This window comes from Acomys russatus, chromosome 10 (genome assembly GCF_903995435.1).
Source record: "Acomys russatus chromosome 10, mAcoRus1.1, whole genome shotgun sequence".
In the NCBI taxonomy this organism is placed as follows: Eukaryota; Metazoa; Chordata; class Mammalia; order Rodentia; family Muridae; genus Acomys; species Acomys russatus.
In genome coordinates this window covers 67,085,617-67,112,273 of record NC_067146.1, presented here as the reverse complement: position 1 = coordinate 67,112,273, position 26,657 = coordinate 67,085,617, and the positions used below count along the sequence as shown (strand labels likewise).

General features: G+C 47.3%; 1 protein-coding gene across 1 annotated transcript; it reads left to right on the top strand.

Annotated features, from left to right (window-relative positions):
- The first annotated feature begins 11,019 nt into the window (after positions 1-11,019).
- On the top strand, positions 11,020-24,615 carry Ghrhr (growth hormone releasing hormone receptor). The gene is made up of 13 exons (XM_051152321.1): positions 11,020-11,076; positions 13,699-13,801; positions 13,914-14,021; positions 14,677-14,774; positions 16,093-16,190; positions 17,039-17,171; positions 18,700-18,853; positions 19,138-19,198; positions 19,618-19,687; positions 20,181-20,272; positions 20,791-20,920; positions 22,838-22,879; positions 24,490-24,615. Exons 1-13 carry the CDS (start codon positions 11,020-11,022, stop codon positions 24,613-24,615), a joined length of 1,272 nt encoding a protein of 423 aa, XP_051008278.1.
- Positions 24,616-26,657: the final 2,042 nt, after the last annotated feature.

Here is a 26,657-nt window from a genome sequence, read left to right as displayed (position 1 = left end):
TCTCATAATTATTCTTATTGTATATAGTTCATTAATGTTAGAGAAAAGGCCAGTTTTGAACAAAAGACAGACATGTAATGGAAGTTTTCGTTTCTTTAAAAACTCGGTTACGTTATGTAAACATGTTTTTGTTTTAATACTAGTGTGGGATTTTAGTTTGTCTGCAGCTAATAATTGCCTCATGCAAGGGTGTGGTCTTTGCCAGCTGAAATTAATTGAATTCTGAGCACTCTGAGGGGTATAAAAAGGAGCCTAGAGGGAGACCAGGTGGCGGTTGGACGACACTGATGGAGGACTGCCTGCCATGTTTGCTGGTTGGCTGTTTACATGGCCTGCTGGATATCCTGATGACTGAGATTAGTACTGCCCCAAAAGACCCTGATGACCCTACCCAGCTGGAAGAAATAAAGAGTTCTATGCCTCTTTTTTTTTTTTTTCCTTCTCACCTTCTTTTTCTCCTACCTATAGGGAGTTTCCACCAAAACATGACCCACCCTCTCACAGGTCTATTTTCTGCTAACAAAGGTCATGAGGCTGTCTTCAGTGGTGGCAAAACAATCCTACATCCCATACTTGGGACCAAAACAAAAAACACATTTGCATGACACAACTGAGTCTTCAAAGAAACAAGAAGCTTCCACTTCATCACACCCAGGCTAATGAAATGAATCTAGCCTCTACAAACACATGTGTATAGGTGAACTTATGTGTTCAATTAGCCTGGTCATACCCCTTGGAATAGGATTGTTGGCAAGTGCATGCTTAACTTTAAAAAGAAACCATCACTTGGCTGCCCGAAATCCTGTGTTCATTTGGAGAGACACCATGAATAAGCAGGACAGCTTCCTCAAGGCTGGAGCCTCCTAATTCCAGAGTGGGGCCAGGGTTGTCAAACCCTGTTAAACTAGGGCCTGTCATGCTGGATTGTGAGACCTAGATCTTGTAGCTCATCTGTCAAGTACAGAGACAAGTTCTGGGTTCTCGAAGCTAACTGTCGTGCCAGGGTCTTGAAACCCCTTGAGCTTCAGTCATTAGAATCCTTGGTTCTTAGCGATTCCCAGCTCTCTGGAACTCTTAGGACTTATTCTCAATGACTTGGCCTTTCTCTGTTGCCCTTACTGTCTTAGTGTTTATTCCTTCTTTCATAGTGTCAACAGTTTCTGCTCCTGTCACCCTCTGTCATGCCCCTCAGTGGCCTCCTGGCTCCTAACTGGGCTGCAGACCCACTGGCTCTGGGCTCAGAAACTTCCTGTCATGACCATTCTGTGCATCCACCTCATGGCACTGGAAGCGTAGGAGTTTCTACTCACAGTGTTGCGAACTCCGCTTCCTATATTTTGGGCAAAGATCAAAAGCAGATCATCCAAAACCATTCGGGGAAAACCTTTAGTGTAGGGGTTGATACACCTGAGCGAAGCTTGAAGAAGTGGATTCCCAAACAGTGAAGCTCAGCCAGCTTATCCGTTAGAAGAGGGACAGGCACAGCCCGTGACAGCTTCTAGTTTGACCAATCACAAGCCTCCGCAACCACCCACCACAGGATTTCTGCTGAATCACTGAGGAGGTGCCCCTTCCTGCTGCAGGATGGCCAGAGCTTTCTGCCATATGAAGTCTCCCTGACTTGTGCAAGGCATCCAGAGAGGTTGTGACTGGAGCAAGCTCCCCGCCCTCTCTCTCTCTCTCTCTCTCTCTCTCTCTCTCTCTCTCTCTCTCTCTCTCTCTCTCTCTCTCTCTCTCTCTCTCACCCTCTCCCTGAACAGAAATTGTGATTGCAGTGTTCCTGAGACCTGCATGGGCTTCCCTATACACATCTAGCATGTTCAAATCAGCTAAACTGCTGCATGACAATCTGACTGATTGTCTAAGGAGGAGTTGTTTGGTTGACATCTCCCAGCTCAAGGCGATCAGCACAAGGGGAAGATTTGATAGCTGTCTATCAAGGGAACAACAATGACAAAATCTACCTCCCCAGTAGCTTAGCTTATCTGAAAGAAAGCTAAAGATCAAAGAGTGCTTATAGTAAGGACTGATGACATCAAGATTTTTTTTAACAGTGTTTAACCTCTGGCCAACTATATTTAGGGAGATGTGGGCCCTTTGAGTCATGACCTCCACAGGCGTGGCTTGCCAGATATTCTGCATATCAGATATTTACATTACAGTTCATAACAGTAGCACAATTACAGTTATAAAATAACAACAAAATAATTTTATGACTAGGGATCATCACCAAAATATGAGGAACTGTGTTAAGGGATGGCAGCATTAGGAAGGTTGAGAACCACTGGCATAGAGTGTTTTCAAACTCAGTAGGACTGTTTTACATTCTGAATGAAAGTTCCAGAGGGCTCTAGTTGCTCTGTATCTTTGTAAATATTTAGTTTCATCAGCTTAAAATTTTTTAGCCATTCGAATGGGTGCTATTAGGTACATAGTTTATATTTTGTAACTCGTAGTTTTCATTTTCTTAATGACCTATGTGGAGAATAGTCTCAATGCTATGTGCCAATGACACGTCCTCCTTGGGGAAGTATGTGATCAGTTGTTCGGTTCATTTAAATTTTTAATTTTTTCCCTTATCGGGTTTTGAGTGCTGTTTCTGTATTATTGGTGCACTTTAAAAACAATAAGCTAGTTTGGTGGTTTGACTTCTTTTGTGTGTGTGTGTGTGTGTGTGTGTGTGTGTGTGTGTGTGTGTGTGTGTGTGTGTGTGTGTTCGGAGATTTTTTCAAGATTCATAGCTTAAGACTTTAAGAGCCCACAGCATCCTGGTGAGACCTTGAGCTCCATTCCTTAGTTAAAGCAGGGTGATCAGGGAAGCTTAAGCTGCAAAGGTCCAGCCGGTGGTTTGTCTTCTTATTCTTTTTGTAAGCAGATGTTTTAAATCTGTTGGGAAATAATATGCTCAGTTTCCCCTCAGGTTGGTTGTGATGTGAACAGTATGTACTACGGACAAACTCAAAGACACACAGCTCACCCTGAACTCTCTTCAGGGTTATTTATTGGTTTTGTGTTTTAATTTAGGCATATGATCCTCTTTTGGTCAGGTTTATAGATGCTGTGAGGTGTATATTGATAGTCACTTTTTTCTTTCATGTATGGGTCTTCAGATGCTACAGTGGTATTTGTTAAAGGGATGGGCCTTTCTCATTGAATTACTTCTGCACCTAAATGTGTGTGGCTCTATTTCTGGGATTTCCATTCATTTTTGGGGCTGTTTTTTTCCCAATACCACACCACCATGTTTACTGTAGGTTTGTTATAGGTTTTAATATTGGATAGTGGGCAACAGACCTGAATATATTATATTGCTCATAATCTCCTATCTTCTCGCCAGCTTGTGGGATTATTTCAAGGGACATGTAATTTTTAGGGAGTGGAGCCTGGACAGCAGGAGGAGGCATGGCTGCTTCCAGTGCTAGCCTGTATCCTCCATTTCATGTCCTGTAAGAAGCCACACTTCTGTCATCACAGAGCCATTCTACTGTTTTCCACACTGTGGTGGCCTGGGATTACTCTGAAAACATGAGCCCAGGCAAACCTGTCCTCCCCCGAGCTGTTTCTGTCAGATATGTTTTCACAGCGATTAAAGCAGTTACTACCACAGTGGGTCTTCTAATGTCCCTCCTTCAGCAGAATTTGTTACCTATTTTACTTCCTTTGGTTGTCTGTAAGATTGCTAGAATTATCTTATTTGTGTCTGTAAAAGCAGCCACATGATGCTATGTTGGCCTAAACATCAAATCAGAGAGAAACTTTTTAATAATAAAGTTGAAAATAAATTGGAAAATGTTACACATGTGTACATTTATATATTAATCAGTTTATACATTAATGGAGTTCCATAAGATTTCTTCATATATCCAACCTCCCTATACCCACTTAGACTTTTAACCTCAAGTATATTCCTGTCTCTGCTTTCATGCCACCTATGTACTAGTGTCTCCTCTAGATGAAATATTTTGTGGGTTGGAAGGTCAGAAGTTTCCATATAGCTTTTTCATGTATGCTTCATTCTGGCTAAGCCTCCTGCAAGCATCTAATTCCTCTATCTACTCCACTCCAGGCTTAAACCTTTCTACACCCAGTATCTCCACCCTTCTCTTTTTTCTTACTTGCTTTTAAGTATTGGATGTTGACACCCAGTGCTCCATTTCCTAGTGTCCCGCTTCCATATGAACTCTAGATTATGTTCAAAACAAAATATTGAAGTTAAGATTTACTACAAGAGGGAACATGCTACATTTGTTTTTGTTTGCCTGAGTGACTTCACTCAGTATTAGTTTTTTTTTTTTTTTTTTTAGCTCCGTCTATTTGCCTGTGTCTTTGGGTATTTATCTATTGTGATGATAAGACACCATGACCAAAGCAACTTAAAGAAGAGTTTATTTAGGGCTTACAGCTTTAAAGGATTAGAGTCCACAACTATTGTGGCAGCAGCAAGCATGGGGCTGGAGCAGTAGTTGAGAGCTTACATCCTGACTTGCAAGTAAGATGAAGAAAGACCTAACTGGGAATGGCATGGAATTTTGAAATCTCAAAGCTCACCCCTAGTGACAAACCTCCTCTAAAAACTCCTTCAAATCTTTTCCAAACTGTTCCACTAACTGGGGCCCAAGCATTCAAATATATGAGTCCATAGAGTCATTCTTATCAGAGTCACTACATTCTGCAAAGGTCATGATTTCATTTTTCTTACAACAGAGTAAAATCCTATTGTGTATGTGTACCACATTTCCCTCCTCCATTCATGAGTTGATAGACATCTTGAGGGATTCCATTTCCTAGCTATTGTGAATCAAAACAGAAGATATTGAATATGCACTATCTCTATAGTAAGATATAATAGTCATTGGATATATGCAGGAATGATATGGCTAGGCACATGGTCGTTGTACATCTAGCCTTTAGAGAAACTTCCAGATTGATTTCCACTAATGGTCTGTAAAGGTCCCTCTTTCTCCACATATTCCTGACCCTGGCCCATCTACAGTACAACTTAATCCACTAACTAGTTCTAGTAGCTTTTCTGTAGTGTCTTGGATTTTCTACAAATTATGGTATGTACTAAGAGAGATCCAGAAGAAGATAAAGACAAAAATTGCTCTTCTTTTTCCATTGACATTTACAGTTCCTGACTTTCTTTTGATACTGAGTAGGAGTACGGAAAGACGCTCTGTTCTTGGATCCAGTCTTAGGGGAAAGCATTAATCTTTTGTCATTTATCACCATAACAGCACTGCATAAAATTTATCTTATTTATTTATGTATTTATTTTTTTAGAGAATTGCATACATGAGTACTGTATCCATATTGTTTCTCCCCTCACATGGCTTCATCCCAAGATTAATAGCTACAAGTCAATGGTTGCCGAGAGAAGCAGTGAGAACCTTGACAGATTATCCAGTTCCAAGCTGTCAACTCTAATCACACATACATATAAGAAACACTTAACAAACTTATTAAGTTTATTACAAGTTTATATGCATATGTATAAAATAATTAAAGAATAAAAGACCATGACTTTGAAAAGGAGGGGGCACACAGGAGGCATCGGAGAGAGAAGCCCACTGCAGCATGGGCAATGGCACATGACAGCTGCATTTCTGGAGGCCTCTATGCAACTTGATGGCAGCTCATCTCCTGGGATCTCTTCTCATCATCGGTTGTGTTACTGCCTGTATATCCTTGAGAAAGACTAGGCACTGGACAGATACCCTGGTAGGTAGACTGATAGGGAGAGAGCCATGGCTTGGTAATAAAGATGGTAAACTTCAAAGATGGTCAGCTTCTTCCTCATCCTCCTGAGCAGAGACAAAAAGCCTGGTGGCTTAAAACAAAGGCCCTGTGGGCCTTTTCTCCTGCCCGTAGGTCCCCTGCTGACGGACTGGCTCGACAAGTTCAGTGCTGGATCAGGACACCTTTTTCCACGTTGTGGTCAATCAGCTATCCTGTCTTTCTTCAAATCAACTGAGCTTAAATCAGGGGAGGAAGAACTTTCGCACTTTAAAACCTCCAGCCTCCGAGGAGAAGCTGGAGTCGACTCCACAGTGCTCACTGTGCTTTGTAGAAGGTCTTTTCCCCGTGTGCCTGTTGTATGTGTGTTTCCTCACCCTTAACAAAAACCTTCTAAAAGCTACTGATTCTATCTGCTCCTGTTTGCTGTGTTTACAATTTCCCCAGCTGAGACCGGGCGTGGTAGCACACGCATTTAATCCCAGTACTTGGAAGGCAGAGACAGGCGGATCGCTGTGAGTTTGAGGCCAGCCTGGTCTACAAAGCGAGGCCAGGGCAGCCAAGGCTACACAGAGAGACCCTGTCTCAAAAAAAAAAAAAAAAAAAAAAAAAATCCCCAGCTGTTTCCTGTTGTGTTTGAGAGTTTTTTTCCCCCTGCCCTTTAATTATTTAATTATTTAAAGAAAACAGACCTGATCAAGACCCTTAGATAGAAAGATTTCGGGAAAGGTCTTGTGGATCTTGTAAGTCTCTGGATCTTCCTGAGTCTTAGAGTTTTGTTAGGTTTCTGAATCGTGGCTTGTATGTGCCAGTCTATTGGAGGCCATTTACCCTCGGGTTATCCAGCCTTTGTCTCAACGAGGAATGGGTATACGATATATATTACTGTTTTTTTCTTTTTCTTTTTTTTGTGCTTCCACATCGCTCAGGCTTATCCTTTGCACCATCATGTTCCATAGCTTCACCAGTCAGTCTCCAAGAGGCTCTTTTATTCCATAATGTTACCTGATTATGTTTCCTGTCCTGGGCTGATACTGTGGCTCCCACCTGCGTGCTGAATCATGGGTTTTCACTTCATCTGCACTAAAGACTGAACCTGAGGGCTATATTCTATCACTTCTATGACATTCTTTTTTTTTTTTTTTTTTTTCACTAACCAGTTCTTCACTTTTGGACCCTGGAAAAGACTCTTCAACACAGATGTAACTTATACTCCCATTTTCTTATGTTCTTCAAGCAGGAAGAAATACAAGACAACACCTCCGTCTCATCCACATTCTCTGTTTTTCCTGCCAAATGAGAGGCTAATGTGTTAGTGTCTCAGTCACTGTTTGGTTACTGTGAAGAGACACCATGGCCATGACAGTTAAGAAAAATCATTTAATTTGGGGGCTTGCTTACAGTTTTATTAGCATGGTGTGGAGCATGGTAGCAGGCATGGCAGGCAGGTGCTGGAGAAGCAGTTGGGAACTACATCCTAATCCACAGGTAGAGAGAGTGAGACTGAGCCTGTCATGAGCTTTTGAAACTTCAAAGCCCTCCCCAATGACATACTTCTTCCAACAAGGACACATGTTCTAATCCTTCCCAAATAATGCCACTTGCTGATTCAAATATATGGGTCTTTGGGGGCCATTTTTATTCAAACTACCACAGCTAGAGAGCATCTTCATGTCTTTTTCCTATTGTAACCCTTCCTTTATGTGGGAAACTTCTTTTGTGGTTGCCGGCTAAGCATCAAATGACTGTCTTTTCATTCACAGCAAAGGCCATAAAGTTGACTCCACAGCCTGATTACAATTGTGTCTTAATATGCTACTTTTAGAACATACACAATGTTCTCCAGCCCATCAACCATTTAGGAGGCTATACTTCATTTGTGTGGTTGACTCCATTCATCCACGAGGCATGTTACCCCACTTACAGGAACATGACCACCTTTAATCCAAGAACTTTCTGTTTATTGTAACGAGTCATTGGTCTGATTTGAGATCTCTGGCTTCTGTGACACCATTAATATTGGATCTTCACAGGGACTCGTCCAGGTTATCCTGTTGATACCCTGTGTCATGGAGATCTTGCAGCTTTGCATCAGCAGGACTGGCCCTGTCACATGTGTTCCAACTGTTTACAGATGATATAGATTTTGGGGTGGGCTATCTCAGAGCTGTAGAACTGGGCCTGGGTGGTAGCTGAGCTAGTCAGTGCACTGGCTCTTCCTTATTCACACCAGCAGGCCTATCTCTCCAGCACTACTCTAGCTAGGCCACCTCATGCCTCCATGTTCAGGAGACAGGGTCTGCTCACCTTTCTCAAAGGCCAGCTCACCCACACCCATGCCTCGATGAAGGCCAGATCCACTGTTCTGCCCACTCAAGGCAAGGCACAGGGCTCATTCTCTCTGCTTTCATGCCCTTAGGGCCAGTTCTCCCAACTACCGTGTGTGTGTGTGTGTGTGTGTGTGTGTGTGTGTGTGTGTGTCTGTGTGTCTGTGTGTCTGTGTATCACCCATGCCACCTCATAGTGGTGAGGCCAGATCTCCCTCTCCCATCCTCTTGACCTTGGGGCTGGCTCAGCTGTGCCCCCTCTGCCAGGGACAGCTCTGCTTGTTGCCCAGGAAGGATGCAGGACCTTCTTTTCCCAGTGTTGCATCTGGTGAGGAGCAGGAACAGCTTTCCACATCTCATGACCCTGTGGTCAGCTTTCTTGACTGCCAAAGGTAGTAAGGGTCAAGGGGAGAAAGGTGACATCATCTGTGTGCTTGTGGCACCCTGAAACAGAGGAGTGGTGGGGTCAGTTCTTCAACACTCATATCCTCGGGACCTACTCACCCACACCCCTGCCAGCAGGGTCATCTCTACTCTTCTGTCTGGGCAAGGTGCAGTGCCCACTCTCTGAGTGCTGTGTCTATATGAAGGTTCTAGTGCTAACCCCATGTGCTAGATAGTTTTATGTCAACTTACACAAGCTAATGTCATGTGAAAGAAGGGAGCCTCTGGCTGTACAAAAGCCAATAAGGCATTTTCTTAATTAGTAATTGATGTGGGAGGCCTCAGCCCATAGTGGGTGGTACTACCCCTGGGCTGGTGGTCCTGGGTTCTGTCAGAAAGCAGGCTAAGCAAGCCATGGGGCGCAACCCAGTACCTAGTACTCTTCCACGGCCTCTGCATCAGCTTCTGCTTTCAGGCTCCTGGACTGTGTGAATTTCTGCCCTGACTTCCCTCAGTGATGGACTGTTACCTGGAAGTGTTAAGTCAAATAAACCCCATTCCCCCGAAGCTACTTTGGTGAAGGTGTGTTTATCACAGCAACAGTAACCCTAACCAGAACACAGGTGGGGAAATAGAAGCTCAGCAAGACGTATGGCAGCAAGTGAGTGGTGGTGTCCACTCACATCCTGGGTGATGCACGACACCAGGGTGTTCTAAAGAAATGTGTGGGAAAGCAGAAACAGGCAGTTAGTTCATTCTTGCCTTGCTGACCTTTCAGACTGGGTGGATCTTTGCATGGTTGTGCGATCTCTCTACTGTACACATCAGCCCCTGATTGCCCTCCTCCCCATCCTCAGCCCCTGTCTGCGGTAGTAAAACATACTGCCAGACATTGTTAAATGTCTCCAAAGGGAGCAAAGTTTCTTCATTAAGTGCCACTCATTTAAATAATATGAACTGTAATGAATTTTTGCTGTAGATTATTAATACCACTAATGCTGGTGGGAAGGGTGCTGATTGTGAAGTATGATCAATCAATCCTGCTGCAGTGGCCTCTGTCCCCTTTTGGTCATGTCTTCTCTGCAGCCATTGATTTCTTCCAGCCTGAGTCTCCTAAGCCTGCCAGAGAGAAACCTCATGTGCTGTGTGCCACCCACGCCGGGCAATGTGTGCAGAAAATATTTTCAGCATTTTGTTGACAACGAGTAAGAGTGGAAAAATAAAGCCCCGCTGATGTCAGATGATTCCTAAATGCAGATGTGATGGTGGGGAGCTTTCCACATTCATGACACAGGCTCGCTGGAGACACATCTGGCTCTCCCAGTACAGAGGTCAACAGCTCTGTAAATAGACATGGCCTTTCAGTGATCAAGACCACCGACTTCTCACGCCATTCACAGTTGTCAAAGGTGATATTCACTTTCAAATTCCAGGTTCTAAGCAAGATGTAGTCTGGTTAAGGACAGTGTCACTGGCCTGGCCAATTGAGAGATTGTGTTTTAAAGTAAAAATAATTACAGTGATTCTCTTCATTCCTATAATGGAAGTGGATGCCCTGGTCCTCTTGAGAAGCTCAGCTCCTCCAGTAAGCCTCAGCTTCTCCTTTGGACAGGAGGATTATTGGGAAACCTTGCTTAGCTCCATGTGAAGTTGGTAGCCTTGATGTTGCAGATGTCACTTTACCATCTAAGTGTCCCCATCAGGTAAACAACGTGGCACAATGTAAGCACAACATAAACTGTGTTTACCAACTGCTTCTTTGTTCTGTGAGGCCAGAGATTTGAACCCGGAGCCTCACACATGTTGAACAAGCACTTTACCACTGAGCCACACTCCCAGCCCATTGTGGCCATTTTTTTATAATGCTCTTTTGAACCTTTCAGGCTCCACTGTCACCCACCCTAGTTTTTGGTCCCCTCAGCTCACCCTTAGCCCTATGGAAGAGAATAAGAGCATCAACAAATCTTAGGCTCCTTAAAAATCTGGGGCAGCCCTGGGTTGCCTCCTTATTTTCTGAGGTTCCTTCACTCTTATGCAGGTATAGAAGGCCTCTCCAAGTAAGGCCATTGGGGAACTGGGCTCAGGAAATGATGGCATCTGCAACATCAGGGCTTTCAACTTCACATGGGGCTACACAAGGTTTCCCAATAATCCTCCTGTCCAAAGGAGAAGCTGAGGCTTACTGGAGGAGCTGAGCCACTCGAGAGGGGCATACTGACTAAGCGGAACAGTGTCCTGTGGCTGCCATCTCTCTGTGCCCTACCTGTGTGCTCTGGGTTCTTGCTTTCAGGACAGGCACACCTCAGACATAGAGGCAGAGTGAAGTGCTGTATTAGAGCTCAGCCACCCCCTGCTGAGGACACAGAGTCCCATTCTGGGCTGGCAGTAACACAGTGTCCCACCATCCTGCTCAATATTCAGTGAGGTGTCCCTCCTGTTGGCCCTGCCTACACAAATAGTTACTGGGAAGGTGAGGCAGCAGCAGAGAACACAGCCAGGAGAATGCACCAGTAGAGACAGACTGGGAGGAAAGGGCCAAGGCTCATTGAGGCTGACTGCAGGCACCACTGCCATGAACAGCCTGTTGCGGGGTACCTGTGTCCTGTGCTTGCTGAACCTGTGCGCGGTTGTAAGTAGCCAGCTCAGACCTTTTTCCCTGCTCTCCTCCAGCTGGGTGGTGACAGACTGTGGTTGGGGAAACTCCTAAGTTTGGTGACTTCCTCTTCACTCCCTCTTCCCCCCCCCCCCCCACCTCCCACTAATCTTAGATCCTGCCTGGAACTGTTTTCCTGGAAATGGTTTTTGTGCCTTCTTATTCCGTCACCCAGGCCCTACATATGACTCCTCTGGGGGACCTGTCCTGAGACTCTGTCTTGAAGTAGCCGAGGCCAGATAGGGTCTCCTGGTCACACTTGAGTCTGTCCCATCTCTAAACCATACACCCCAGGCTGCCACCTGTTCTATCTCAAAAACAAGCAACACTGTCCTGTCTCCCGTTTTCTTGTTTCTCTTCAGCATGGCTTGTTCCCAGAAGGGAGGTGGCCAGGGACTCTGTGGGGACTGAAGAAGTAGTAGATGTCAGCTCTTCCAGATGTGCCATCTGGGAGATTTTCCTTTCATGAAGCCAGGCTTGGAGAAGCTTTGGGAAACCAGCTACTGTTCCCTGGACTGTGCACTGGGGTGTGGGAAAGCCAAGAGAGGAGGCATCTCTGAATAGGCTGCAACTTTCCAGTAGACTTTCTGGGTAGCTCACAGCAGCAAGGGGCAGGAGGGGAGGCATCACAAGGCACTAGGTGGGAGCATATGGGGACTGAGGCTACCTTCTTCTTTTACTGCCTTGCCAGGGGTGACCACTCATCCTAACATTTCACTGCTTTTCACTCAAGATGCTGGCATCTGCGGACCACAAAGAGTACTGTGTGACACTTGAGCCTTCATTTGCCTCTGTGTAAAAAGAGAAATTTGAGAGGGAGGTGTGGTGGCTCCCACCCGCAGTCTCAGCACTTGTGGGAGCTGGATGAATATCATGAGTTTGATGTTAGTCTGAGCTACACAGAGAATTACCGGCCAGCCTACATAGAACTACCATGCCTTGGGGGGGGGGGGTAGGGTATCAGTGATTTGACCTGTCAAAGTCTGGCATGTGAGTATCATGCATGTAAATTCCAAGAGCTCCCTATATGGTGCAAAGGACTCACGTTCTCCTGTGTACACAACACCATGAAAGCTTGATTTGAGTGAGGGAACCCTAGACCAGAGGGGTTGTTCAGCAGCTGGTGTAGATACAAGGTTCAAGACTAGAGTTGACCACTGTCTCTCAAACCTTGAGGTGAGAAGCTGGTCAGGTCAGTGAAAGGATGTGTGTGTGTGCACGCGTGTGTGTGTGTGTGCTGTATGTGTGCATGGATCTTGCAAGAGTACATCTTGAGAGATGTTACAAGTTCTCACTCTCAAACACCAAGTCTTGGACATACCTAAGGTCTCTGCCTGGCCTAGAGCACTTGGGCTCCAGATGGCTTCGAAATCACTCTTCAAAAACACAGAGATGCCCAGAAAAATTTAGAGGCCATTTCTTGTAACCCTCAGCCTCTGGGAGGTATCCAGCCTGCAATCCTCATGATCACTGAGCCATACATGAAGGCAATTTCTTTCTATCCATCTAATGATCAACTCAGTCACGGTGATACAGGACCTCCATGCATCCCCATGTGTCCATCTTCCCTTATCTCTTTGACTGTGTGTCTGTCTGAACACTCATCCATTCCACCAGCTAGCTCCCACTTCCAGTTCCTCCTTCCTGTTTGTTATTCTTTTACCTCAGCCAGGAGCTATTGTCTTCTCACTCCCCCATCCACCCATATACTCTTAGTCTACACATTTGCTCACGTAACTTACCTGAGACATGTCAGAAGTCCAACACGCTTGTCAGTGGACTAACTCCGAATGGTTGACAGGGCTGTGGCCCTTCTGAAGTCTCCTAGCCTGGCCTGAGACATTTCTTCATCTTCAGTAAGCATCATAGCTTTTTATCACCCCTTTCCATAATCTCCTCTCTGATTTGATCCCTGTGCCCTTTGTGATGACTTTGGGAGCATTCAGATAGTCAAGGACATCTTGGACACTCAGATAGTCAAGGACATCTTCCTGCTTGGAGATCCCTGATCATATCTGCTAACTCTCTTGACTGTGTCAGGTGACACACTCACTGGGTTTGGGGATTTGGGATACGGATATCTTTGGGAAGGAAACATTCTTCTGCCTACAAGGTTGTTTATGCAGAAATACTTCCAGGGCCCAGAAGTATAGAGGAGAGGGTGGTGAGGAAGGAGGAAACACTATGTCAAGTACTAAAGTGTCATAGCTATGGGATCTCTAGAGCTTTCTTTAACATGCTTTAGAATTCACTGTCATGTGATGGAAAAGTGTATGTCTCTCTCTTCTTCCCTACTCTTTCTGTCCCTCCTTCCCTACCATTCTTCCTTCTCTCTTTCCCTATCTTTCTTCTGCTCTTTCCTTCCTCTCTTTTCTACCTTGCTCCTTTGTGAACATCCCCTCTTTATTCCCGACTCCTTTCTCTTCTTCAGGACCAACTACCCATCAAACATGCCTTGACATCTGAGGGGCAAATTGGTCTTTCTCAGAATCAGGGCACAGAAGTCTATCAAGCTTGGTCTCTGTCTTTGGGTCAATAGAGCTAGATAGAAAGGAGGCCTCCAGTTGTCTTGGCTCACCTTGTCATTATTTCCCATAGGCACGGGGTTATCTTCATTCAGAATGTGACTTCATCACTCAACTGAGAGAGGATGAGCTCACATGCCTTCAGGTGGCAGAGGAGACCAGCAACACCTCCCTGGGTATGAGGGGGTGGGGATGTCCCTGATCCTGACGTCTCCTCCAGCATTGCCTTTCAGAATGCCATATCAATTTCCCTCATAGGTCACCAATGTCTCCTTCCTCTTCACCTAGGCTGCCCTGTGACCTGGGATGGCCTACTATGCTGGCCTCCAACAGGCTCCGGCCAGTGGGTCATCCTCCCCTGCCCTGACTTCTTCTCTCACTTCAGCTCAGAGCCAGGTAAGTGGCCTAGGTATGGCAGGGGCGGGGAGCAGGTGGTCCTTTCTTGGTTGCACATCACTTGATTTGGTGACGGGCTGTCGTGAATTTCAGTGTCACCTTTCTCTCTTCTAGTGTCATCCTGAATATTTTCGTCATCTTGAATGATGATTGATATAACACCAAGCTCCCAGTGCAGGACCAGTGTGTGTGTGTGTGTGTGTGTGTGTGTGTGTGTGTGTGTGTGTGTGTGTGTGTGTGTGTGTGTGTTGTGATCCACCAGTGCTGTCTGGCTGTTATCAGGAGGTGATAGATACCATATTGAGTATGGTGGGGAGCATCCCCTCTTCCACTTCACCTCCTGGCCTTCCTGTCTCTGGCCTTCCAGTCTCATGGGGCACAGGGTGGGTGCCTGTTTTCTTCCCTCCTGCCCTTAGGATATTGAGGTCCATTGGTCCACTCTGTGCCCCCCCCACATGAATACAGAACTTTCTTGGACACTAGAGACAGACCACACTGTTCTGGAACTCCGGCCCCTGGAGAGGAGGACTCTTCAATCCCTGTGTTTAAGACCTCCTTGTGCACACCCCACAGGGGCACTTGAAAGCTAGGGCCCTCCCACCATGTTTTGGGAAAGGGAGGAATTCTGTAAGCAGAGACTCTTGCTTGCCTCTAGGGGCTGTGAAGCGGGACTGTACCATCACTGGCTGGTCTGACCCCTTCCCTCCATACCCCGTGGCCTGCCCTGTGCCTTTGGAGCTGATAACCGAAGAGGTAAGGGACTCCCAACATCTTGGAGGAAAAATGATCATGTATACTGGTAAAGGTGGTAGATTACGATCTCAATGGATGGCTGCCATTCCCACAGTAGCCACCGTGGGGGCATGGTAATTACAGGAGATGCCCAGCAGATGGCAGTAAAATGCCTAGTGAAGGCGGCCCATTTAGATGACACATGGGCTACTTTGCTTTGAGGGAGAAGGAAAGCCAAGGGCAGCCTGAAAGCTGTGGTCACTCTCCTCTTAGCCAGCATTTTCTGTTCTCGGTTTCCAGGGTGAGGGTGGGTGGGTGGGTTGGCTTTAGTCGTTTCAGAGGAAATGGAGACTGCAGGCTGTGCTAGAAAAGGGCGTGTTTGCTTTTCAGGTCCTCAACCAGTGGGACAGTATACTAGACTGTGGTGTGGGCAAGTGGGAGAAACTCAAGAACATGGTGATTGCAGAGACCCCTAGCTCTGGGCAGCATACCACACACTGTGCATAGATCAGGGTCTTCACGGGGCCCATTCACACTCACAATGCCATTTCCTTCTGCCCTCAGCCTAGGAGCAAAAGCACTGGTGTGCTTATCTTTCAGATGAAGAGACAGGTCAGAGAGGCACAGGGATTGCTTGCAATGAACAGCAGAGTTGGAGTAGAGCCAATGCCTGGCCAAAGTACTATAATGGTCAGAAGGTTACGACCATCAAAGGGACGTCGTGCAGGGGGCAAAGAGGATGAGAGCAGGGATGCAGACACTGCCAAGAAAAAGAAGGCCCTGGAAGCAAACAGGATGTGCTCCCCCCCAACTGAGACTGATTCAAACATGTAGGGTCCCCAAAAGCCTTTTCCTGCTTGCCTGTGGCTGTTTCTGGTGTTCTGCATGTCACCATTATGTGTTCTCAAGCTGGTACTGTATTTTTTGGACTATAAGACGCACCTGACCATAAGACACACCCAACCATAAGACACACCCAAACATAAGAGACACCCAGTTTTTAGATCAGTAAAACAAGAAAAACAGTGAAAACAGCAATTGGACCATAAGACACAGTCTAATCCCCCCCCCACTTTTGGGGGAGGAATGCATCTTATGTTCCAAAAAATATGGTAGTTAGTTGATATCAATAAACCAACTGTGCTCGTGTTACTCTCCGGGGACAGGTAGTTTCTTCTTGCTCTTCTCACTCCCAGTGTAACTGTGAAACCTTAGCACCTCCACCTGCAGGCTCGGTGCCCATATGGGTTTTTCTGTGGTATCAGTGACTGGGCCGTCGGTGGAGCTGCAGACTCCATGCTTGAGTGCCAAACCTTTCTTCTGCTTCTATTGTCCCCAGAAGTCCTACTTCTCGACGATGAGGATCATCTACACCACAGGCCACAGCATCTCCATTGTAGCCCTCTGCATGGCTATTGCCATCCTGTTGGCTCTCAGGTTTGCTGTCCTTGCTCCTTGCTCAAGAATTTTCACTGACTGTCCCCTACTGTCCTGGAACCAAGTCTGGTTCTTTGCCTGGATAGTCAAGAGGGGCTCTGATTTAGGCGAGATGCCTTTTGCTGACTTCTTGCCATTTCCCCTGACATGTGGGCCATCTCTTCACACACCAGACCTCTGTTCTATGGCCACACTTTTGCTCATGTAGAGCATGTTCTGTTTGTTTCCAGGGCCTTCTTTTTCTTGGCAGTGGGCTCATCCTTGCCAACACAGGACACCTGGCTCTCATCGGGTTCTGAGAATCCTCTTTGGCCCCTGCATGATGCTGTTTTTGATGATTGCTACTTTCTGACCATTATAGTACTTTTTGGTTTGGTTTTAAGTATTGGGGATTGAACCCATGGTCTCCTGCATGGGCTCCATCACGAAGCCTACCCTCAGCTCTTACTGCTGGGTGTAACGGCTTTCCAGCCCTCAAAAGCTGAGTTCTCCATGGGTCTATGCCTCAAAAGGTAGTTCTCTGATCACTCAGTGATGCCCCCAGGCTATTTCTGGGTTGTGGCTGCCTCTGTACCCTGAAGGTGGGACTGTGGCCTCTTGCTTCTGTTCATGAACCTAGCCCAGGCAAATGCTGGCCATCTGACCTTCTGGGTCAAACTGACACATCCTGCTCACTTTCTACTCACTTTCTACTCAGTTCGTTTGGTTTGATTTTATTTGGTGTGGCTCTGGGTGCTCTGCACTGGCTCGCCTTCTGCCTAGCGCCTCAGCCATGCCAGACCCATTCTAGGCCCTGGGAAGTCCTTTTGCATCCAGGCCTCTGCATTCATGTATTCTGTCCTTTCCAGGAGGCTCCACTGCCCCCGGAACTACATCCACATGCAGCTGTTTGCCACCTTCATCCTCAAAGCCAGTGCTGTGTTCCTGAAGGATGCTGCCATCTTCCAGGGCAATAGCATGGACCACTGCAGCTTGTCCACTGTAAAGGCTGTGGCTGGAGGGAGTTGGGGCAGAGGGAAGAGGGCAGAGGACAGGCCTGAATGTGCCCCTACCTGTTGTCACACACAGTCTGACCCTGTATTTATGGCCAGTGACAAATGAAGGAAGCCTCAAGTTTCCCCCACACATTCATACATCGCAGGGTCAATCTGAGATGCTCTTTTTTGCCAGGGCCACCTCATAGCCATTATTCTCTTTCCTCCAAACTCCCATTTCAAGTTGGTCACAGCAGATCCCATGCTCAGTTAGACATTTCATTGCTTTTAATGAGTATACAAGGACTTGGGTGGAGCTTGGCCCCTCTTCCCAGAAGCACCTAGGGAACAGGAGGTACCCAGACTTGGAGACTACTGGGTAGGGAAAGCTGAGAACTAAGAGAACGAAAGGGCTTCAGGGAGGAGGTGGCCTTTGGGCTACATCACAGTAGAGAGACAGGGAGGAAGCTGTTAATGTTAGGAGAGTCTGGGGCAGAGCCGCCAAACTGGAAGTCAGCTTAAGTCTTAAGTGGAAAGGAGAGGAGAGGAACAGACTGACAGCTGAAGGGGGTCAGAGTACAAGGACTTTCAAAGTGTTCTGGAAATGAATAGACAAGTGACTTCTCAAACCAACAAGTGGCCTGATTTTGTTAATGAATTAATCACTGAATGCAACTGTTGTGCTAACTTAGGCCGGGTGGCACACCAAGTACTTTACATGTGTTATCTCCTTTGATCTTAAAATGCTTTGAAAACCTCACTTTAATCCCATCTTGTTAACAAGGGGCAGCTGGCCTGGTCACCCTGCCACAGTTGGGGGAACAGATAGAGCTTGGGCAGCTGGGCTCAGAGGCGGTACTGCTGCCCACATAGGCAGGTGAGGGAGGAGCAAGGCAGATGGCTGCATGCATGATGACAGCATCCTATATTCACTGATCAAAGCATGGGTGCATGGGTGAGAAGTCCATGGCTGTCACTTTAAAAGAGAACCTAGGAATGGCACATGGCAAAGAAAATAAAGCAATTTTTAGTGACCCTGAGACAAGTCCATGAGAGGTCTTGGAGTTATTCCTTCACAGAAACATCGCAGAGGCTGAGATGGCTTGCATCGTTGAGAGAGAGAGTACAATGAACACAGCCTATCTGTATGTGCTCTCCGTGTGTGTTTTGCTTTGTTGTTGTTGTTTTTTGTTTGTTTTGTTTTGTTTTTTTGTTTTTTGAGACAGGTTTCCCTGTGTAGCCTTGGCTGTCCTAGACTCACTTTGTAGACCAGGCTGGCCTCAAACTCACAGCAATCCACCTGCCTCTGCCTCCCGAGTGCTGGGATTAAAGGCGAATGTCACCATGCCCAGCCCCTTGTCTGTATGTGCTCTGATCATCACACTTATACTGTCAAATTCCTTCTGGGGCAGCCCAAGGAGTGGAGTGGTCAAGCCCAGGGTGGAGGGGACCTGAGGGTTTGGTGTTTCGGGGCGGGGGTGAAAGAGACCCCCAATGGAGGTCCAAGCTCTGAAGCATCAGGCCTCTGTTCTCAGATCCTGTGCAAGGTCTCTGTGGCCATCAACCATTTTGCCACCATGACCAACTTCAGCTGGCTACTGGCAGAAGCTGTCTACCTGAGCTGCCTCTTGGCTTCCACATCCCCCAGGTCCAAATCAGCTTTCTGGTGGCTGGTTCTTGCTGGCTGGGGTGAGCATCAAGGGTTCATTGACCACCATATGGGAGGTGGAGGCTGGAAGGTCCTGGGAGCTCATAAGGAGGCCTTTCTCATTGTGGGTGATTCTGAGGCCCAGGGAGGGGGAAGGGACAGGCCCATACTGAGAGCACTGGGAAATAGATCATATCCCCTCAAGCAGTTACTTGGCCCCACCATTACCGTCTGCATGCAGCTAACAGATTGTTGGGAGGTGGAGGCTAAACTCAAAGCAAAGGGTGCAGGGCCCTCACTCACCCGAGTGATGTCTCACCTACAGGACTCCCTGTGCTGTGCACTGGTACATGGGTGGGCTGCAAACTGGCCTTCGAGGACACTGCGTGAGTAGAGCAACTTTCTTATCCCCGTGCTGCCAGCAAGGCATGGAGTAGAGCATCCAAGGAAGAGGAGGGAGTCCCTAGCTCAGAGTGTGGCATGTTGGCAGGCTGCTGGTAGCACGGAGAGGGCAGGAACTCAGTCAGGAGAAGCTATCAGAGCTGCGCATCTCAGGAGACCAGCTCCTAGCAGGCCTTCTACAGGAAGAAAAATGTCTGGACAAGGATGAGAAGGGCCAGCCAGCCTTCACTGGGGCTCTGTCTTGGAGAGGCTGAGAGAGATCAGGTGAGAGGGAGATAGAGGAAGGATGAAGGGTTGCATACTAGATGGGAGAGAGGATCAGGAGCTACAGCATGTGTGTTGAAGAGGTGCGTCATCACTGTGGAAAAGGGGCATCTTCAAGCACTGGCTGTCTTCTTCCCAGGTGCTGGGACCTAGACGACAGCTCCCTCTGCTGGTGGATCATCAAAGGGCCCATAGTCCTCTCAGTTGGGGTCAGTCTCTGAGGCCAGTGATCTTTGCTTTATTTACCCAGCCCTCCAGGTTTCTTTGTGTGGCCTTGCAGGGTGGCAACATGACTAGTGCCTAGCTTCTCTGGCAGCTGCAATCACTGATTGGTTATGTCAGTGCCTAGACCAGTTTTCTAGAACATCTCTTGCTGGGGTGGTGAGTGGTAATGGATGGCGTCTACAGGTGAGCACTCAGCTGCTCCTGCTCCTGGTGTGTCATGGCCTCTGTGGGTGTGTGATATCTCCCCATCATGGGAACTGCACAGTGATAGACAACTGCTTTGTAACCTGGGTGGTGGCTGGAGGCAGGTGGCCAGGCCTGACTCATCTTTTCTACCAGGGCCAGAGAAGGAGATCTTCCTTTGCCCTGCATCTCATGGGTTTGCGGTTCCTAGTCAGCAAAGGGTTCAGAGCCAATCCTAGGTCAACTAGTGCTGCCTCTGACCTTTGCACCCACTTTCTTGTGCCTCATTTCCAGGTGAACTTTGGGCTGTTTCTCAATATAATTTGTATCCTGCTGAGAAAACTGGAGCCTGCGCAGGGTGGCCTACACACTCGGGCTCAATACTGGTACTGTGTGTGTGTGTGTGTGTGTGTGTGTGTGTGTGTGTGCGTGCATGCGTGCACATGCACTCGTGTGCTCGGAACCCTCATGGAATGCACTTGGAGGGAATGACATTTGTTTTTGTCTCACCTGGAGGCTTTTTATTACCCTGGTCCTGTCCTTTTCCCTATGTCCCTAAGAGAGAACAGATATGGCCCTAGGCTCCCAGGAGATCACAGTATAGGGAAAGTGGGACACAAAACCACCACTTACCATGACTAATGGCTGACTTGGATGACATGTGCTGCATCTGTTTTTATGGGTCCTGGAGATGGAGCCTTATGTTTAGATGGGAGGACAGGGAAATTAGGGAAGAACTAGACTTTGAAAGATGTATATTGACTTTGGAGTAGCTGGGCTAACATCATGGCCATTACAGTGTGATGGACCTTAAAGTAAAGAAGCCCAGTGATTCACGGGGTGCAGAGTCTCCAGGGTGGATTATGACAGGCAGACTCAGAGTCTAGAATTTGTCTTCCCCAAGGCGGCTTTCCAAGTCAACACTTCTCCTTATCCCGCTGTTTGGAATTCACTATATCTTCTTCAACTTCCTGCCTGACAATGCTGGCCTTGGCATCCGTCTACCCCTGGAGCTTGGACTGGGGTCCTTCCAGGTGAGATTTCCTCCTACACTCTTTCTTTCCAAGGCCTATGGCAGGCCTTGACTAATTTCATGTTAGGGTGAGACTTATTCATCTGTCTGTTCAATTATTCATCCATCTGTCCATCTCCCATTTATCCTTTATCTTTCTACTCGTCCAACGATTCATACATTCATCTGCATATTCCCCAACTATTCATCCACCCTTGTACCCATCATCCAGCCCCTTATTCATCCGTCCACCATTTATTACTTGTTAATCAATTCAGTTACCTTCTTCTTTCCAATCATCTCCACCTACCTATCTATCAATCCACTCACCCATCTATCATTTCTTATTGATACAGGGTTTCTCTGTGTAACATCCCTGGCTATCCTGGACTCACTTTGTAGACTAGGCTGGCCTTGAACTCACAGTGATCCACCTGCCTCTGCCTCCCAGAGTGCTGGGATTACAGCCTGGCCATCCATCATTTATTATCCATCCATCATTGCTTTTCTTCCTCTTTCTCACTCATTTATGCATTATTTGATATCAATTACTCGATCAGTTGATCCATCCACCCACCCACCCATCCATCTTTCCATCCATTTTGCACGTATTCACCCATCTTATTCCTTTTTCCTTCCTCCTTTCACCTAACCCATTCCTTCCATCCATCCTTTACCTATTCATCTATTCATCCATCCATCCATCCATCCATCCATCCATCCATCCATCTGTCCTTCCTTCTAGTTCTCCTTCCATCAATCCACTTGCCTGCCCACTAATGTTGTTTGGGCTCTGTTTCCCCTGTGCTTCCTACGCCCTTCCTGGTGCAGTCAGCCTGTGAGCACAACCAGCAGGTAGGTCCTGAGTCGAGGAAGTGGGAGGCAGGAACTGCCAGGGATGATGGAGACCTCAGGCAGCCCAGTGAGGCTGAGCATTGAGCATGGCATTAAACGTGATGAGAATAGATTCTTGGGAGGCAGGCTTTCTTGAGCAGCTCGTTTAACTAGAGGAAACAAAGGCTATTTAAACCTTTGGGTAGAGGATGGAGGCTTTCAGGGTGTGCATCACTGGTTGGGGTGAAGGTGCTGGGAATGCCTTATTTACATGAAGAGGAATTCCAGTTGCTTTCTGGACATGACCTTATAAGGAGAGGGGAAGTTTAACTTGGCTGCAATGATGTGACCTCCTTTGGTGTGGGCAAAGGTGGGATGCACAGGACTATGTGCCTGAGGCATGCAGACCCAGGGCAAGGAGTGGCTCCCATTCCTACCACTCTCAATATGAGATTTCTGGGGTTGGACCTGACTTAACCTCACTCTTGCTCTAAACTTATCTCCTTCCAGTTCCACAGTTTTCTGACCCCACATCCATTCTTCTTCCCACCCACCTGTCCATCCCATCCATTCATCCATCCACCCATATTTCTTTCCATATATCATCCATCCATCTATCCATTCATCCTTTTATTCTTCCTTTAGCCACTTGTCCATCTATCCACTCTTCTTTCCACTCATCTGTTCATCTATCTTTCTTTCCACATGTCTACTCACCCCTATTTATTTGTCCTTCCTCCCTTCCTTTTTTCTTTCTGCCTACCCATCTGTCCATCCATCCATCCATCCATCCATCCATCCACCCATCCATCCATGATCATCCATTCATTTATTCACCCATCTTATATTTTCAATTCCTACCGAGTACCTATCATGATCATGTATCAGGCAATGTGCTCACTAATGCACATACAAAGATGAAGATACACAGTGAGGTGGGTCTATCTATACAGCCCTGGTAGGCATGCCATGATAATTACATGGCTTGGTATGTCTGGTGCATGGTGAGTGTTGAGTGAGGGAGAAGACAATAGAAAGACCTCCTCATTCCAAAGTCAGGCCAAAGTGTTCTAATGGAGTCTTTCCTTCTTCTTTGACCCCACAGGGCTTCATTGTTGCGGTCCTTTACTGCTTCCTCAACCAAGAGGTATGTGTGCTCACAATGGCTCACCTTAACTCAACAATAGACCTTGTCCTCAGTCCCTTTTTCTTATGCTCTGGCCCTGTAAATCCCAGCTAGGCTGGATCCCATGATCCTCCATTCTGTGATCCTTTGTGGAAGTAGGTTCTGATCACTTGAAGCAAGTTTAGTCTGACTATTTTATGAACACGTTGCCCACATTCCTCCTGGGCTCTGGGCTACAATCAACCACCAACTCATGAGGCAGAGAAGGTCTTTCAGGGATCAAGGAAGGGTGGATGACAGAGTAGATCAGCTGAGGGACAGAGATGAAGGGACAGAGACAGGAATCAAGAAAGTCAGAGGTTCATGTAGAAGAAACAGGGGCCAGCTATTGAGACAGAAAGAGCCAAAGAAGAACAGGGAGCAGAAAGTCTCTGGAAGTAAGGAACTCTGAGATTAGCATGCCGTAAGTGGAGGCAGAGGTGAAGCCACCAGACAGCATAGGGGCTATGGCACATGTGGCACTGCAGGAGAAGGCGAAGGAGAAGTGACTGTCACCCAGAAGACCCTGTGGGCTCTATTCTTATCAAAGTCCTGCTATGCAGAGACGGGGAGAATTTGTCTGAGTGCAGATCCCCAAGACTCTGGCCATAAGCACAATCAAACTTGCAGCTCCTCCCAAAGGCCTCATTTGCCATGGATTCTGTGGTTAGCAGAGACCTGGCTGATTCTCTACCATTAAGATATTCCTTTCTTCCTCCCGGTCTTCCTCCTCTCTTCCACCTCCCCATCCATTTCTCTTGTTTTCTGTCCATCTGTCAGTCCATCCTGCCTTACCTGATCCGTCTGTTCCCAACTGACCTTCTCCCTCTCTGACTCTCAGTGTACCCTACCCAGTCTTTGAGTTTTGCTCAGCCATATCTATAATGGGAACGTAAGACCGTAGTATGAGTGTAGCAGTCCCAGGAGTCCTGGGAGCCCTAGAAGGTGTGGGGTAAGGAGCAGCCCCACTGAGGTAAGCTGGATCTCACAAACGGACTCTGTTTTAGGAAGCAAAGTTGGACATGAGGTGGGTCACATAGCTTTGGTGACAAGAAACTCTCTTCCTTTCAACTACACTTCGTAGTTTTGGGGCAGCTGTGGGAAGGTTTTTGTTCTAAATAGGAATCAGTTTCCCATTTGATCTTTTATACAGCTCCAGGTTAGCTACCAGGCAGAATGCCTCTTAGCTCCCTCTGTGCCCCAGCCAGCCAGAGATATAGACTGCCCGCCTCTCTCTCCCAGATTTTTTTTTTCCCCTTCAGAAAAAAGCAATGGCCCCCAAGGCTAAGGCAAGGGTGGATCAAAGTCACTCAGCAAGTGACACCTGTCGACTGCACCAAGAGGCACAGAGGGCACCCATTTGTTTGCCTGGACTCAGACACAGGCAGTGCTAAAAGGAAGTGTTCAAGGCAAAGGCCAAAGACAGTCCCAGGAAGGAAAGAGGGAGTGGTGTCTGTGCTTGGCAGGGTGGGTGACCAGCTTTTCCTTGTCTGCCTTGTTTCTCCCACATCACCTCCCGCTGTGCTCTCCTGGGGTTGAGGTGGGGAGTGGCCTCGGGAATCGTCCTAACATCTTCTCCCTTGTCTGTGGAGGTGAGGACGGAGATTTCACGCAAATGGTATGGCCACGACCCTGAACTTCTGCCAGCCCGGCGACCCTGCACTGAGTGGACCACACCTCCCCGGTCAAGAATGAAGGTGCTGACCTCTGAATGCTAGGTCAGCCATCATCAGGGGCCACGAGCCCCAAACCCTGCACTGGAACCCATGCCGCCATGGGCAATGCGCTCCTCCCTCCCGTTCTCTGCATCTGCGCTCTCAACCTCTGACTTTCTCAGTTCCTGTGTCTGCCCCCATCTGTTCCTTTTTCCCATCTAGAGCTTTTGCCCAAGGCCCAGAGAAACCAATAAACGTGTACACGAGTGATCCATGGTTGAGTCAATGTGGCTCCGAAGGGGAGCTCTTGTCAGCAGCCATTATTTGCACTTCCGGTGCATTCCTCATCCCTTGGCTCCAGCTGCCTTACTGCCATTTGTCTCTTTAAGAACTCTCATGTTTTATTTATTTTTTAAAAGCACTCTCTTTTGACCCAACCCTTTCTCCTCCTCCCACAGGCGTTTCTGTGCCTAGCAAATGTGGAGTGTGTCTTGTGTCTGTATTTAAATTTAAATAAATGCTATCTATTATGTGTCTCATCCTGCCACTAATGTTTTCCCTAAGCACTGTTCTTTTAAGAGCACCACTGCTTTGCCCCTATTTTGACTGCATCAGGACCACCTGACACCATTGCCCATGGCTTACTCAGCCCCCTTCCCTCAAGGTGAGCACCCAGTTAGTTGTCTGTCCTTCCAAGGGCTGTAAGTTAAGCCTTTCTCTGGGACTCACACTAGGAAAAGGACCCTGGGGCATCAGTTGAACCTCACTTTGAGATGATTCAGTAGTGACAGATTGCACTTGTGAGTTAGCACCTGAGCAGCCCTTGCTGTTCAGCACTCCTTGCAGCCCCAAGAGCTCTTGGCATTCTCCATCCTCTCACTGTTTACAAGCTAAACGGGTGTAAAGTGGCAGCATGCTGTTGGTCCCTTTTCCCTGGTGTTAAACAAGTGTAAACAGCTCTTCTTATACCTGTTAGCCTTCTGGGCTTGTTCTGGAAACTGCTGTTGTTTTCCCTGGGAGGTGGGGCAGTCCTTAGCTCCACATTTTTCTCCTTTGTTCTTCTATTTGTGACCTGGGTTCCTTACCATTTTCATCACCACGAGAAAAAAAAAAATGCTGCTAAGAAGCAACTTAAGGGGAAGTGAATTTATTTTAGCTTACAGTTTGAGAGGGTATATGGTCCACCATGGTGGGAACGGCATGGTTGGGGAAACAGCTCATACCTGGGGCAGCAGGAGTATGAGACACTTGGTTTCACTGCATCAGCAGCCAGGAAGGTACCAGCTCTGGCCAGGACCAGAATCAGGCAAGGCTATAACCCACAATGTTCATTGTCCAGTAACCCACCTCTTGCACCAAGGCTTCATTCGTTCTGACGATTCTACAGTCTCCTGGGATAGTGCTATCTAGGGACCAAGTCTTCACACATATGAATTTACAGGGGGCATTTCCCATTCAGTTACTAATGCATGCCCTTTTATGTTTGAGCCTACTGCCAACAACCTCTCTCAATGTAGGCTCCCTTGATGCCACACGACCTCCATCATCTTCCATCCTCCTTCTTGTCAGGAGGAGGGCCACAGAGAGCAGACACTGTCCTCAGGGACCTGTTTGATGACTGATGGGGTGGAGGGTTTCAGTAGCCTAGGAAGAAGTGTACATGGTATTAGGTTAGCATACAACTGCTCTTTTACTTGGTCTACCACAGCAGCCATGCTCTGCGGAACTCAACTCCACCATAGCAGAAAGCACAGCCCCGCTACACAGCCCTCCCTATCTCTCTCTCCTGTTGCCCTAAGAGCTCAGGTCTCCCCTTCTATCTAGTCCTTCCTTGCCTGCTTGGGATGATGGCCAGAGGCTGGTTCCCTTGTTCCAGGTTTGCTTGGCTCTGGGAAGCCCCATAATCCTGTGAGGTAGAAAGGATCTGATCACCCTGCCTGGCCAACTTTCCTATCCAGGCTTCCTTTTCTGTGTAACTGGGAATATGGGAAGGCTAGCCTGCTGGTGTGCAGGTGTGTCTAATGGGGGAGGTTAGCATTTTTCTCTCACACTCGGGAAGGGTCCTGAAAGGGGTACAGTTGTATGAAGCCCTTGATGTCCTGCTA

What these genes read in the sequence shown, in the direction of transcription:
- Ghrhr (XM_051152321.1), top strand. Translation starts at nt 11,020, where the DNA reads ATGAACAGCCTGTTGCGGGGTACCTGTGTCCTGTGCTTGCTGAACCTG. An exon ending in ACCACTGCAGCTTGTCCACT is followed by an intron (nt 17,172 to 18,699) that starts GTAAAGGCTGTG and finishes CTCTGTTCTCAG; the next exon opens with ATCCTGTGCAAGGTCTCTGT. An exon ending in CTGGCCTTCGAGGACACTGC is followed by an intron (nt 19,199 to 19,617) that starts GTGAGTAGAGCA and finishes TCTTCTTCCCAG; the next exon opens with GTGCTGGGACCTAGACGACA.